A 16,648-nucleotide genomic window follows, 5' to 3' on the forward strand; every position below is an offset into this window, starting at 1 on the left:
GATTGTGGAGGACAGGCACCGAGGAGTCAGAGTCCAGAGTTAGAGGTAAGATGAATGTAACTCCATGTAAATAACAAAATTTCATAAATAATGAAATCCCAGTTCTGATTACCAGTTGCATGAATGGTCTTCAGGGAGCTAGTTCCTTCCCCATTGACATTTGCCCTAGGGTTGGTCACTTTCCACCTGTGTGTGAGGCTAGGAAACAGTTTTTCTTCCCTTGATGTGTTGGGGACTATATTATAATCCTATTTGTGCAGGGGGAAGATTGACCTGATCATTTTCCTCCTTGACATTTACCTTGCTGTTCTGTCTTAATGAAATACATCGCTATTTTATTTGTACCATTTGCCAGGTCTGTGAGTAAGAATTCGCTCTGTTAGGAGCTCAAATTACAATTTGCAGAATTGATTACCCCATACTGAACCTGAAAAAATAACAAAGTACTCCAAGAGTAAGAGGTGGCATGCTTTGTTGAATGGGATACTGAACTTGGAGTTGTAAGAACCTGGGTTTGAGTCTCACTTATCACATCTGTAAAATGAGGGGGTTGGACTTTTTGGGATCCTTCCGAGGCCCTCCTAGCTCTAAATCTCCAATACTATGATCCATTGTTTCCAAAGGGACCCTTATTATATGTGTCAATGGAGGGGAGGGAAAGCTTTTAGGAAACCTACTTTGCAAAGAAATAGGATAAACCTGCTATATAGTAAAGGGATTTTAGGAAACCTACTTTGCAAAGAAATAAGAAAAACCTGCCATAGCTTACCTTTCATATATCACTTGGCTCCAAATGCCACCACCATTTCTAACTCACAAAGGACAAAATAAGAAACACCATACAATCATCTAAGAAGCAGGACTTAAAATTACACCCAGCTATTGAAATCAGGCTGAGAGAAATAGTGCTCTCCTTCTGAGTGCCCACTCATCACTTGAAGGGTTTGCTTAGCCTGAAAATACAAATCAGATATCAACTGAAATGGACATCCAAGCAGAGCACATTTTGGACAGAAGTCCTCAGAAGCACTGTGTAAATTGAATTTTGATCTGCTGGATTCTATTTGAAATGCACAAAGGAAGAGTATGATTTAAACACAAAAGAAAAAGCCCCCCCCCCGCCTTTCACCTTGGAAACTCTGCTGCTTTTCTGATGCAGTGAGTGCATCACTCCTCAGTTTGAAAAGAAAAAAATGAAACCATGATTGGGCCCCTAGGCAGAGTCAGAATTTCATTAGTCATGTTCAGGAAGGAGGGCTGGAGAGCTGGCTTCTGTCACATCTCTAATGACTCTCCATCTTCAAACTTCCAGCTCTAAAAAGAGTGAGGGAAGTGTTCAGACTCCTGCAAACAAAGCTTTCTCTTGAGAATAGGACAATGAGGCTCTCTGTCTCAAGTCAGACAAGGTAACTAGATAAAGCATGAAAACAGCCCGAGAAGTTTTCCAGGCAAGTGGGCATGTATGGCTACTATTATAGATATGAAAAGAAAGTGTATGAGGTTCATAGGAACATAACTTTAGAGCCACAAGGGCCCTTAGTGGTAATCATCAAGAAATCCTGGATTTGAATACCACCTCTGACACTTACTAGCTGTGTGAGCCTGGAAAAGCCACCTACTCTCTCCAGGCCTCAGTTTCCTCTTCTGTAAAATGATGGAATTGACATTGAGGATCTCTGAAGTCCCTTCCACTCCAAATCTATGATCCTGTGATCTAATCCAACCCCTTTGTTTTATATTTGCACAACCTAGACTCAGAAAGGTTGTGCCTTAGAGGTCACCAAATAAATAAGGGTCACAGCTAGGATTTAAACTCAGGTCCTCTGATTCCAAATCTGGCACCTATTACGTTCCAGGCCCTGTGCAGGGGAGAAGAACAAAAATGAAACAGGCCCTGCCCTCCAGGAGCTTACATTCTAATGGAGGAGACAATATATATGTGTGTATATACATATTACATATATGATATATACATAGATGTACACATATATATGTATATAGAAGGCAGAAATGAGGTAACCTTGTGGGAAAAGGCCTTGGCATTGAGATATATGGGGAGTGACCTCTTGAAGGAAGCCTTGTGGAGACTCAATTGAGTCTTGAAGGAAACGAATTCCAAGAGGCACAGGTAGAGAGGAAATGCATTCCAGGCAGGGAGGAAAACCACTCCAAAGGCACAGAGAGAGACAGGGAGATGATGGGTAGGTAGACAGAGAGATATAGATAGGCAGATAAAGAGATGGATAGGTACATAAATAGATACATAGAAAGAGACAGATACATAGAAAGAGATAGATAAATAGGTAAGTAGGTAGACACATAAAAACATAGAAATAGATATCTTGGTAGATAGAAAAAGATAAGTAGGTAAATAGGTAATTTATTAAGAGCTATCTGTGGGGAAGCTAGGTGGTGCTGCAGTGGATAGAGCACCAGTCCTGGAATCAAAAGGACCTGAGTTCAAAACAGGCTTGAGACACTTACTAGTTGTGTGACCCTGGACAGTCACTTAACCCCAACTACCTTTAAAAAAAAAGCTATCTGCTAGGCACTGTGCTAGGTAGTAGAATACAAAAACAAGCAAGCATGACACTTCCTGGCCTTAGTGACCTTATAGTCTAATGGTGGAAAAAAAACATAAAAGGAACACAGAAAGGTAGGAAAGGCAGTTGGTATGGAGATGATCAGGAAGTGAGGTGCAGGCCTGGATCAGGGCAAGATGAAATAAAAGCTCACCAAGAAGAGCCCAGGGTGGTTTCAAGGGAGGAGTCTAAGGTTCCAGTGGAGAGGAGGCGATGATGGTCCAAGCAGAAAAGGCATGGTGTGGAGATGTTTGAGAGATAGGGAATGATGAGAAGATGGCCAATGTAAATTATTAGGTCACTAAAAAATTCTTTAGGGAAAGATAAGATTTAAAAAAATGAGACAGAACAGAATGTTGTAATACATAACAAGAAGGCCAATTTGGTTGGACAGAAGAGTATATGGAGGAGAGTAATAGATAATCCTGGAAAGGTACCTACCTGGGGCTAAGTTGGGGCTTTAAATATGCCAGACATAAGATTTTATATTTGATTCTAGAAGTAACAAAAAGTCACTGGAGTTTATTGAACTAGAGGTGACATGGTCAGCCCTGAACTTTAGGAAAATCACTTTGGCAGCTGAGGAGAGGATGAGTTTTGGTGGAGAGATGTGAGGCAGGGAGAGCAAAGAAGAGGCTGTTTCCATAGTCCAGGCAAGAAGTGATGACAGTCTGAAGTCAGGGTAGTGGCTTATGTGAGTGGAGGGGAAGGGGAAGAAGAGGTGAGAAATGTTATGAAGGTAAAAATGGTAAGAACTGGCAATTGATTGGATATGTGGGGTGGGAGGTGAGCATGAGGAGTCAAAGATGATACTGAGGTTACCAAATGGAGCTGATGCCTTCAATACAAGTAGGGAAGTTCAGAAGTGAGGTAGGTTTGAGAGGAAAGATAATGAGCTTTCTTTTGGACATATTAAATTTGAGGTGTCTTTGGAGCTTCTATTCTAAAATATAGAGTAGGCAATTGGTGATGAGGGACCGGAGCTCAGATGAGATGAGAGAGAGAAAGCAAGTCACTTAAACTTTCCAGAACTCGGTTTCCCCACTAGTAAAATGAAGGAGTTGGACTAGTTTGCCTCTGAGGTCCTTTACATCTATGACTCATTTATTTTCCCTCCCCATTCCCCAATCCCCCGCCCCCATTTCAAGCTGCCATCCTCTGGATGACCTCGAGCAAATGCCTTCACTTTCCTATTCCTCCTCCATAAGACAAGTGAGTTTGTCATCTCCACTCATACAAGCACCACCCTGAAGTCAGGCCCTCTTGCATGGACTATGGATATAGCCTTCGAATTTGGTTACCTTGTCTAAAATCTCTCCAAAGAATGAAAGTTTCTTAGCTTGGTGACTTAGCTCTAAATCAGACAACAAAAAGGCTACTAAGTTCACATCATCTCTCAGAAGATGCAACAGCTCTCCTTTCTCTTTTCCCCTCCTTTGTGGTCTTCACCCTGGCATTCCTAATTGCCATGTCTACACAGAAACACACCCTCAATTAGCACCAATTAGCATCTACTCTTTAGACCCAATCAAACAGCTTTGGCTTTGACATGTTGTGTCTATAAATATTGCACCAATTTTTTAAAGAATTAAACATTTAAACCATGCTTCTGGGAGGGAATGAGAGCTGGGATATTAAAGAACAGTAATAATGAAAGTTTCAATTTAACTGAAAGAGGCAGCTTTAGTGAGGTTTCCATTAAAAAGTAATATATATTTATATATACATATAATATAGATTTGATCATTGTAGTTATATATGCATTTACATGGACATATTTAATAATTTAATCACAAAATATATTTATATGTACTCATATGCTAATCTGGTTAATAATTTGATCATACAAGATATATTATATATGCACATAATATATTTAATAATTTCATAACACAGGTGTATTTAGACATGCACAAACAATATTTAATAATCTAGTTACACACAATAGAATATATTTATGCATATATGCTAATATACTTAATTTTATAACATGATGTTATTGAACATACATATGGTATATTCAGAAACACATTATAGGATTAGACATGTAATAATTAATTTAATAATATCATCTACACATTAAGTTATTATTAATCTATGTATTTAACATATGGCTAAGTAGAGCTTTTAGATGAATGGACACTTACTTTCTCTATTTCTGGGTGATGTGAATGAGTTAATGGATTTTCTGATCTTTACAACAATGCTGACTGCTGCCACTTCTTTCCCTTTTGTGGTCACCACCACTTGGCTCTAATAGAAGCCCCTGGCCCTTGTAGTCAATTCCGTAAATGATTGGAGTGTCTAAATGATTAGACAGAACAATACATTTTTTTTCCTATGACTCACCTGCCTCAAAAAGAAATTCAAAGGATTTTTTGTTATCTCTCCTGGGACTAAGTCCAAGGTAATCAATCAACTAAGCATTTACTAAGCTTCTACTATATATGTGCCAGGCATTGTGCTAGGTGCTGAGGATACAAAGAATAAAATCATCCCCATTTAAAAGTTTACCTTGTAATTAGAAAGACACTTCTCTTCTAGCTCCAAGTTTGTGCTCCTATACTCCTGAGCACAGATTTAAGTACATGCAGGATAAATATAAAGAAAATGCATACAAATATATTCACAGTTAAATGCAAGGTAGCTTGGAAGGGAGGGCACAAGCAACTGGGGAGGAATTAGGAAAGGCTTCATGCAGAAGGTGGAACCTAAGGTGTGTCTTGAAGAAAAAACAGAGAAGAAGGAGGATGTTCCAGGCATATGGGACAGCTAACCCAAATGCACATGTAACTAAACCCTGGGTCAAAGTCCATTGGTATGGACCTTTATCCTTACTGACGGAAGGGAAAATCCTATCTTATGCGAGGGCCAGGGCAGAGTTGGTGAGAGGAGGAGAGTTTCAGGATTCTTCAGTCTTCTTGGAGGACTACTCTTCAAGTGACTCTTTGGGACACCTCAAACTTCAGATCTTCTTAGAGCTTCAAATCATTTGGGCATTTCTGGCTTGCAGCTTTGAGAGGAAAGTTGGACAATGCCAACCCAACTTCAGGATGCTGAAGAAACATGGGAAGACATGGGAGGAGCTGGCAATCTCCACTATGTTTCTATTTCCAACTTGCTATTGTAAATTAGACTCGCCCCTTGGGTGGGAACAAGGACAATCTCTCTTGGTTGAGCTATTATCTTGTTCCCAATGGGAGAGCGTTTTCATTCTGTATAACCTATTTTCCTATGTATACCTTCCCTGATTTGTTTTACTATGATGTGGACAAATGAGTTTCTTTGCTATTCATTACGTGTATTCATTGCGGAACTGGTATTTGGTGGGAAAGGGGTCAAGCCTTGGATGTGGAATTTGGGGTCTGCTTCCCCCCCAAAATGACAAAACAATCAGCGTTAGACTGAACCCAATCATATTCCCCCCCAGACTAACAATTTTTAAGGATGCAGATAGATATAATTCTATCCCAGTACCCTTTCTCCCTTGGAGAAAGGTGGGAGAAGAGTCTAGAAATGTCTATTCTACCTCTCTTCAAACCACTTAACAGTTCTCACCACATGTGGGCACTCTCTCTACACTTGGGGTCTTCCCTACACATAGAAATAGGAGTTGAAGTGTCATGAGTAAGGAAAAGTGGGGAGGCCAGTTTGGCTGCCACAGTGTGAGGGGGAGTAATGTCCACTGAGGCTGCAAAGATAGTTTGGGACAAGGTTGTGTTGGAACTTTAAAAAGCAGTTTATATTTTATCCTAAAAGCAATAGAAAGTCACTGGAATTGGTCAAATAGGGGAGTCACATGATCAGATCTGCGCTTAAGGAAAATCACCAGCAGTGCTATGTAGGAGGGACTGGAGGGAAAGAGATTTGAGGCAGGGAGAACAATTAGGAGGCCACTGCAGTAATATGGACTGGAGGTGAAGGTCTGAAGTAAGCTGATAGCTGCATAAGCAGAGAGGTTAGATGTAAAAGATGTTGCAGATGTAGAAATGGCAAAATGTGACAATTGATTAGACATGTGAGATGAGGGGGCAAAGGAGAGTTAAGATTAATGCCAAGTTTATAAAATAGGTAGGATGGGAGACCTTTGACAGAAATGAGGAAGTCTGGAATGAGGGAAGGTTTAAGGGAAAATGAAATAAGTCCATTTTTAGATGTATTGAGCTTAGATATCTCTGGGATATACATTTGAAATGTGCCATAGGCAACTGGTGATGCCATATTGGAGTTCAGAGGGAAAGACTGAGGCTGGATATATAGATCTATGGAGTCATCTACCTGAAGATGATAGTTCAACACATAGGAACTTGATGAGATTACCAAAAGAGATACTGTAGAACAGGGTTTCTTACAAGGACCCCTAATGGGTCTATGGATAAATTTCAAGGGATCAGTGAACCCGAATGGAAAAAAAAAATTATATCTGTATTCTCACTAACTTCTAAGCAAAATCTAGCATTTCCTTTAATTATGAATCTTACAACATTATTGAGTCCATAGGCTTCACCAGACTGCCAATATGGTGTCCATGACAGGAAGAAAAATGGTTAAGATCTCCTATTCCAGAGGGAGAAAAGGACATAGGACAGAAATTTGAGAATACACAAAGTTAAGTGACATAATACAGATAATAAGCCAGCAAGTTAGTATTAAATACCGACTATGTGCCAGGCACTGTGCTAAGCCATAGAGATAGAGAAAGGCAAAAATAGTCCCTGATCTCAAAGAGCTCACAATCCAGTGGGGGAGACAACATGCAAACAACTACATACAAACAAGCTACTTTTGTTGTTGTGTGGTTGTGTCTGACTCTTTGTGACCCCATTTGAGGTATTCTTGGCAAAGATATTGGAGTGGTTTGCCATTTCCTTCTCCAGCTCATTTTACAGAGAAGGAAACAGGAAAATAGGGTTAAATGACTTGCACAGTGCCACACAACTTGGAAGTGTCTGAAGCCAGATTTGAATTCTGGTCTTCCTGATTCCAAGCCCAAGACTATCCACTATGACACCTAGCTACCCAAACAAACTACATACAGGATATATTGAAGACAACACAGAGAAAACAATAATACTAAGAGGGATTGGGAAAAGATTGTTACAGAAGATGGAATTTTACTTGGGACTTGAAGAAAGCCAGAGAGGCTAGGGGACAGAGAGTGAAGAGGGCAGGGGGAGAGAATTGCAGGTATAAGGGACAATCAGTGAAATGCCCACAGTCAGAATGTTGAGTATCTTGCTCAAGAAATAGAAGGAAAGACCATTTCACTGGATCAAAGACCATTTGAAAGGGAATAAGACTGGAAAGTTAGGAAAGGGTTAGATTATAAAGAGCTTTAAAAAGTCAAATAGAGGATTTCATATTTAATCCTAGAAGCTATAAGCAGCCACAAGAATTTATTCACTAGGATGGTGACATAGACCTGCACTTTAGGAAGTTCAATTTGATAGGTGAGTGGAGGCTGAAGTAGATTAAGGAGAGACTTGAGGCAAGGACAGCAATCTGTAGGCTATGGCAATAGTTTAAACTTGAGGTGATAAAGGGCCTCCACCAAGGATCTCTGACGAGAAAAGGAGAAATATATACGAGAGATGTTTTGAAGGCTGAAACAATATGTCTTGGCAACAGAACGGATGTAGGGTTGAGTGAGTTGAGGATGACATTAAGATAGTGGTGCCCTCAACAGTAATTGGGAAGTTGGGAAGAAGGGAAGGTTTATGGGGAAAATTAGTTGTTTTGGATATGTTGAGTTTAAGATTTCTATGAGAAATCTGGATTTTAAGATGGAGAGAGGTTAGGGCTGGGATATATATATATATCTGAGAATAATATCCATGGAAATGATAATTGAATCCTTGGGAGCTGATGAGTTCTCCAAGTGAATTGGTATAGAAGGTGATCAGAAAAGGGACCAGAATAGGTCTTTGAGGAACACATATTTAGTGGGTGCCAACTGGAAGAAGATCCAGCAAAGGAAACTGAGGAGCAATCAGACAAGTAGGAGGTAAACCAGAGGAAAGGAGTGTCACAAAAACTCAGAGGAAAGAGAATATCAAAGAGAAGAGAATAATAATCAACAGTGTCAATGGATGCAGAAAGCTCAAGAAGGGATAGGACTGAGAAAAGATGATTCATTAGATGTGACACTTAAGAGATCACTGGTAACACTGGACAGCAGTTTCAACTGAATGATGAGATCAGAAGCCAGACTCCAGTTGAGAGACTGAAGAAAGGAAAAGACTTCCTAGGAATTTTCAGCAAAAGTAACAGAGGAGTGGTCAGATAAACAGGAGGAAAACCAGGTAAAAGTAGTATCATAAAAACCAAGAGAATATCCAGGAGGAGGTAGTCAACAAGAGAAAGGCAGCAAACAGTTAAGAGGACTAAGAAAAAACTATTGGATTCGGCAAGTAAGAGAACTTTGGTAACTTGGGCTTTTTGCATTGGTACTACGACGTATTTCCTACTTCATTATTTATTGTTCAGGAAGAAGCTAGCCATGCAAGTCCAGGTTACTAAGCTTAGAGGGATATGTAACTAGAGAAAGCATTACAGGAAACAATCTTAAAAAGAAGGTCATTTGTTCTCCATCTAATGAGATGAAACATTATTCAATACTCCGGTATACATTTACACTCATTTCTTATTTACACTCATTTCTTGGACACTTTGATGGCTCCATGCTCTTTGTTGATTTGATGGAGTCCACTACTAGCCCACTGATGCCTTTTCATACAGATTCTTGTCCATGTCCTCACAGAGGTGCCAGGGGGTCCATCTAACACAATAGGGGTCTTAAGTTCTCTTGACACTGTGTGGACACCAAGGGGGCAATGAGTTGTCCACTGGTTATCCCTTGTCCTAGTCACATGACAAGCCTGCCTTCTTTTCTGGCCGTACATCTGTGATGACACTTTTTTTTTATGCCATTTCCCTTGTACCATACTAGGTTACTTAACTTCATTAAAATGTGTTGGCTCTATGTAATTGATAGTTTGGGGACTTGCTCATTTCCCAGAAGGTGTAGTTATCTATTTTCTCTTAAATTGATACATAATGCCCTGGAGACCCTGGGGCTTTCTATTAAAGAGTTCTAGATATTGCAATGTTTCAAACATCACAGCACAAATAATAAAATAGAAGAAGTTGACTTGTGATTTCACTGATATAGGAACTTTTCAGGTCAGGAACCTCTCTCTACCAATGCAGGTCAGCGTTATCTCTGCAACTTAATAGTCTGAGGGAGGTGCCTAGAGTACTGAGAAATGACTTGCCCAGGATCACACAGCCAGGATGTGTCAGAGGCAGGACTTGAATCCAGATCTTCTGGGCTCCAAAGCCAACACTCTAGGCCAAATGTGGGGTCCTCCGGTATAGCCTTTTGACTGAGTCCAAGTTTTGAAGAACAAATCCTTTTATTAAGGGTATTTGTTCAGACTGAAAGGTTCCACTGTCCCCTTCTTTATACAGAAGTCAGCTGTGATCCTTCCTATGGACTCTACCATAGGTTTATATCTCCTCCTTTCTCAAACTAAGGATATTTGCTTCCATACCTATTCCCTCCAAACTCAATTTCTCTCCATAGATTGCTTCTTTTCTACCTTCAAAAGTAGACCTCCCCCATTTAATTTTTTTCATCTTTATGAGATAAGCTTCGTATGTACATCAAGTTGCTGGGTTTTGCTTTCTTACCCATTCGGCCACTTTGGTTTTGCTAGATTGTTCAATATATTTATATTTAAGGGTATTGCTATGTTTATGCTTTTCTCTAACTTGCATTGATTTTTGTCACTACCAATTCCTTGAAATAGTCATGTAGTTAAAAACAAAGAATTATGTGTCCTCCCCCATCCTTTACTCCTTACCAGTCCAAATAACTGTGGTTCAGAATCATCCTCACCTCTTAGCATACAAGCTTTTGTAGTAGCCTTTCCAAGAAACTTTAATTCACTTTTTACTCCTTGTCTCTCTCCCTTATCTATTCCCAGAATGTGCCATGGTGCTTGCACATAGTAGGTACTTAAAGATAGTTAATTTATTTTTACTTTGTTTTATAATTTATTTTATATATATTTGGAATTTGTCTAATTCCAAAAGTATTAACTAGTTAGTTCTTTATTCCTTTACAATAAAGGAACATGAAGGAATAAGGCCTCTTGTCCCTTGCAAGCAGCAGAGCTTCTAGCGTACTAAATCTGAGCTCCCTCTTATATCCCACTTCTACATGATCACATTTTTAGATCTCACACTAAATCCCCTTTTCCTCATGTATTTTTTCTATTGTTTTGTTCCTAGTAGGGGACTTCTACTACATTTCACTTTAAAATCCCAATTAAGGAAGAAGTGTTGCAGAGTAAGTCACTCTTTCAGTCATGGGGCCTGGTTCAGCACTTAGCACAGTACCTGGCACGATGCTTAATTTTTATTGACTGACTGGTCCTAATACCTTCCTTACTATGTTCACCACTACCAAGGCTAGGTTATCTTGAAGCTAGAGCTTTTTCCCCATCCCCATTACCACCATTCTGAGTGCTGGCAAGGACTCCTTTATTGAATCCTAGAGGTGAGATGCAATCCTCAGAAGCACAGCCCTTTCTGAGAGAAGGCAAATGGTCACAACAGATGCGCCTTCACCTCAATCCCTCAACTCAAGCATGTATTGTCTTCAATTTATTCCCAGTTAGCCCCACACCCAATATTATTGAAGGTCATTACCAACTGACCAAAAAGTTGATGGGCAAAAGAACTTGATAACTGCGGGTAAATCTTAAGAATGAAGAGGTGTTTATCACTTGTCCAGTATGGAGATTATTTTGGCAAAGAAACTGGTAGCAGTGGAGTACGAGCCAAACCCAAGATTAAGACTGAAAGGCATTCAATGTCAAATGCTATTACTGAAATTACTTCACAGACCACTTATTTGTGCTTTTGAAATCACCACTGTTACTTGATTTCAATGCTAACATAAAGCTTTTTTGTTTATGCTTTATGAATACAGAAAAGCTTCATTATACTACCTCTCCCAGAAGATATACCTGTCTGCACCTAATTTTGTCCAAGTCATAATTCCTTTAAATATCTCCCTTCAAGATTTAAATTTTCATCTTAGTAACACAACTAACCTTAGTATTTCATGCTTTTGTTGTACTTGGCACTTTACTGTACTGTTGTTCTTCTCTCAACAGGTTTTAATATAAATACATCTCTGGTCCCAAAAATATATTAACAAATGCACCACCTATAATACAGATTAACAAAGTATTTCAAACTACTCTGATTTTCAGTGTCTCGAATGAGAAAATGACCTTGCAGTAATGCAGCTAAAAAAGAGGATGGGAGAATGGGAGAGTGGGGGGGGGGGGGGGAGGGGGGGGGAGGGAGAGAGAGAGAGGGGGAGAGAGAGAGAGAGCGCGAGAGCACACGCGCGCGCGTGCGTGCGTGCGTGTGTGTGTGTCCGTGGACCCACCTTTCACAGAGAAAGCAAAAATACACACAATAATTTACAACTCATTGAGAAAACTATTGTTTATTTAGAAAAAAAGATTACACTGGTAGAATTCAGTAGATTAAAAAAAAATTTAATGTCATTATGAAACTTTTTGGATTAAAGTTTAGTGATAAAAAGCTCCTGTAGCTGTAGAACTGAATGAAGCTTATTTAATTTTGGCTTTTTGATGAATTCTTTTTTTCCCCCAATTAATCTAAAAACATTATGGACAAAGAAAAAGGTTATGGGGCAAGTGACAAGTTGAACTACTTTCTTTTTAAAAACAAATCTTAATGTTGCACACATAATAAAAATAATAAAATTCCTAAGGACTGCATGAAACAGTACTACCAACTTGTTCTTTAGTCAATGATATTAAAAACAGGCCAAATAATAATAAATAAAAAAGGAGTTTTCAATGAGGTCACTTCAAAATGGTTAAACGGTTGTTTATTTTGTTTCCAACAATAAAAAGAATGCACTGAAAATTGACAAAATGACTAAACTCAGGCAGTATTTAGACAATCTAAACTGAAATTCTAGTACACATGTAACCTCCTCATTTGCTCCATGGCAACTGTTTGTTTGCAGCACATTGTGCTAAAAAAAAAAGTAGGGAATAAGTAACACTTTCAGCCATGTACTGAAAATAAATGTGTAAGAACCTAAGCAACAAGTTAAAATACAGAAATGCACAACTTAAGAATTTTTAGGTTTTCAGCATGGAAAAAATAAAGCAGAAAACTGAATAACTTAAGGAGATGTAGATGGGTCCTCTTTGTTCACAAATTTCTGTGCCATCTACTTAGGAAAAGACATTTCTGGTCAAAGATGACAATCTTTCCATTTCACCTGAAAGAAACAAAAAAATTACACTGATAAGATGGGTTGTGGAGGAGATGGAAATCTTACTCTTGACAATTTTTTTCATTTATTTCAGTGTTAAAAGCCATTAGAGCCATTTACAATGCCAAGGTGTATCATAACAACATGAAATAATGGTGTGGAATTATAAATTTTTTAAAAACTAGAATATTCTCAAAAGATAAAATGTCCAAAAGGGACAATATCCTTGCCAAAAACAAACAGAACAAGCCCAACAAAAAAGAATTTGCTTTACATGATTAACAAATGTCTAAAAGAGGACCCCAAGAACAAAGAAAAAACAGACTGTTACCATTTCAGATGGAGACAAAATAAGAAATCCAAAGTATCGAAACCTAAGTAAACTTCCTAGACAGCTGTCAGACGCAGGTTTGAACACCAATGAAATCAATATGGAAGGGGATTTTTTTTTTTAACTTTTCTCAAGTATATCATTTTAACAGTGCTTCAAATCAGAGAATTATGAAAATTGGTTTGAAAAAAAGATCATTAGCTCAATTCTACAAGTTTTTAACTTGAGTTTAACATTAAAAACACAAAATTCTGTTAAACCTGAATTTGCCCATTTCATTTGCATGCATGAAGCTAACAATTCCTATTTGTGCTTTTTGCAGAACATAGTCTAGTTCATATCAATATCAATATTTCTACTGCATTTTAGACACAGCGAAGTGAGTACAACATTGCACATATAATAGGCAGCAAGTAAATACTTGATCATGTGACAAGACAGGAAGGAATGAAATTTTGGTGCTCAAGGGCTTACCATGAGAATCTAGACCAATGCTTTAATAGTAGTGATAGATGAGGGGATAGTAGACAGAACACAGCAAGAGTTTTCTATTTGGTAAGTAAGAGTGTAGAAAGAAAAGTAAAGGATTTAAGTAGAAAGATAAAGAGGTTTCACCTTGGCAATATGAGGCATAACAAAGTGGATGCTGGTGAGATCTAAAGCATCCTGAAAGGTCAGGACATTAGGATGAATCAATTAGGACAATAAATGTCTTGCACCTGGGTACAAAAAAAAATCAACTTTTAAAGTCTAAGAGCAAGGGGGCATGCTTAAGAAAGCAGATACTCTGAAGAGGTGGCAGGCTCAATTTAAGTAAGCAATGTGATGCAGAAGCTAAAAAAAGCTATTTTGATCTTGGGCCTCATTAAGAGTGAGTACTTAGAAAATTTTCTGCCCATGTCAGACCTTATCTACAGGATTGTGTTCAGTTCTGAGTACCACGGTCGAGGGTCACTATGAAAATAGTGTCCAAAGGAGGGCAACCAGTATGGTGGTGGATCTTGAGTCTAAATTCTACGAGAATCAGTTGAAACAACTGGGGATGATCTTTAGCCTGGACAAGGAAAGACTCTGAGAGACACATTAACTGTCTTTACGTATATGTAGATCTACTATTTAGCAAACATATTAGAATTGTTCTGTTAGGCCCCACAGGGTAGAACCAGGAGTATAAGGTGAAGTTACAAATTAGTAAAGATTGTCATCAAGACAAATTTCGTAACAAACAGAGCTGTGCAAAAGCACACAGGTAGTGAGTTCCCCTTCCTTCCCTTTTCAAGGTTGGATGACCACTTATCAGGTACTTTTTTTGTTTATGATTTCGAATTAGATGGCCAGTGAAGTTCTCTTTCAACTCTCAGATTCTGTGATCATTCGAAGGGGCAACTGAATATCCCCTGGATAGATACACAAGACTACAAATTAGGGACAGGTTTGGAGGTTGAACACAGGTCACAAAGAAAAGAGTTCTTCTATATTTCTACTCTTTGAAAGAAGAGCAGGGGGTGGAGCCAAGATGGCAGAGTAGAAGGACAGACCTATTCTAGCTTCCCCCCCCACTAAAATACCTGTAAAAACTGGCTCTAAACAAATTCTAAAGCAGCAGAAGCCACAAAATGACAGCATGAAACAGATTTCCAGCCCAAGACATTCTGGAAGGCCAAAAGGAAAGGTCTATTGCCCCAGGCCCAGAGTGGAGAACAGCCCAACATGGGCCATGCAGCATCGACAGGACTGGAGCAGGCTTCAGATCCAACCATTCTGGAGAACAATTTGGAACTATGCCCAAAGGGCTACAAAAATGTGCATACCCTTTGACCAAGCAATATCGCTTCTGGGACTCTATCCCAAAGAGATCATACAAATAGGAAAGGGTCCCACATGTACAAAAGTATTTATAGCAGCTCTCTCTGTGGGGGCCAAAAACTGGAAATCAAGGGGATGCTCATCAATTGGAAAACATCTGAACAAGTTGTGGTATATGAATGTAATGGAATACCATTGTGCTATGAGAAATGATGAACAGGAAGACTTCAGAGAAACCTGGAAAGACTTATATGAACTGATGCTGAGTGAAAAGAGCAGAATACAGCAACAACCACAGTGTGCGAGGAATTTTTCTGGTAGATTTAGTACTTCATTGGAATGCATGGACTAAAAAAATTTCCAATGGACTCGAGGTAAAATGCCTTCCACATCCAGAGAAAGAACTATGGAATTCGATCACAGATAGAAACAGATCATTTATTTTTTATTATGTTTTGTTTTATGGTTTCTCTCATTCATTTTAATTCTTCTATGCAACATGCATTTAACAGGAATGTACGTGTAGAACCTATATAAGATTGTACACTGTCTCAGGGAGGGAGTGGGGAAGCAGGGGGAAATAAGGGAGAGGAAGTGGAAAAAAATCTAAGATATATGGAAGTGGCTGTCGAACACTAAAAACAAATAAAATGATTCAATTTTTAAAAAAATTATAAAACAAAACCAAAAGAATGAAAAAATAGAAGATAATGTGAAATATCTCATTTGAAAAACAACTGACCTGGAAAATAGATCCAGGAGAGCCAATTTAAAAATTATGGGACTACCTGAAAGCCATGATCAAAAAAAGAGCCTAGAAATCATCTTTCATGAAATTATCAAGGAAAACTGCCCTGACAGTCTAGAACCAGAGGGTAAAACAGAAATGGAAAGAATTTACCAATCACCTCCTGAAAGAGACCCAAAAAGAGAAATTCCTAGTAATATTGTAGCCAAATTCCAGAGTTCCTAGGTTAAGGAGAAAATATTTCAAGCAGCCAAAAAGAAACAATTCGAGTATTGTGGAAATACAATCAGGATAGCACAAGATCTAGCAGCTTCTACATTGAGGTACTGAAGGACTTGGAATATGATATTCCAGAAGTCAGAGGAGTTAGGATTAAAACCAAGAATCACCTACCCAGAAAAACTGAGTATAATACTTCAGGGGAAAAAACGGTCATTCAATGAAACAGAGGACTTTCAAACATTCTTGATGAAAAGACTGGAGCTGAATCGAAAATTTGACTTTTGAATTCAAGAATCAAGAGAAACATAAAAAGGTCAACAGGAAAGAGAAGCCTTAAAGGAACTCAAAGTTGAACTGTTTGCATTCCTACATGGAAAGATAATATTTGTAACTCAAGATTTTTCTCAATATTTTGGTAGTTGGAGGGATTATATACATATAAACAGAGTTGTGTAGGAAGGGATGATTTCTAAAAAAATAAAATTAAGGGGTGAGGTGAGAGTAAAAAAGTGAAGGTTACTCTCATCACATTTGTCTTAAAGAGGGAATAAGATGAACACTCAATTTGGTATGAAAATCTATCTTACACTACAGGAAAGTAGGGGAGAAGGAGATAAGTGGGGTGT

The 16,648-nt window shown here is 38.6% G+C and overlaps 1 protein-coding gene across 9 annotated transcripts in view; it reads right to left on the bottom strand.

The window, feature by feature from the left end:
- Positions 1–12,092: 12,092 nt before the first annotated feature.
- Positions 12,093–16,648, bottom strand: part of THOC2 (THO complex subunit 2) — a 103,547-nt gene continuing 98,991 nt past the window's right edge. For all 9 annotated transcript variants that reach the window (XR_011970937.1, XR_011970936.1, XM_072625954.1 and 6 more), the window contains one exon: positions 12,093–12,921. Coding sequence is in view for 2 of the 9 variants with exons in the window: in XM_072625952.1 (XP_072482053.1) it covers positions 12,895–12,921 (27 nt within the window). In the remaining 7 variants the exon portion in view is untranslated. The remainder of the gene's footprint in view (positions 12,922–16,648) is intronic.

Source organism: Notamacropus eugenii, chromosome X (genome assembly GCF_028372415.1).
Source record: "Notamacropus eugenii isolate mMacEug1 chromosome X, mMacEug1.pri_v2, whole genome shotgun sequence".
In the NCBI taxonomy this organism is placed as follows: Eukaryota; Metazoa; Chordata; class Mammalia; order Diprotodontia; family Macropodidae; genus Notamacropus; species Notamacropus eugenii.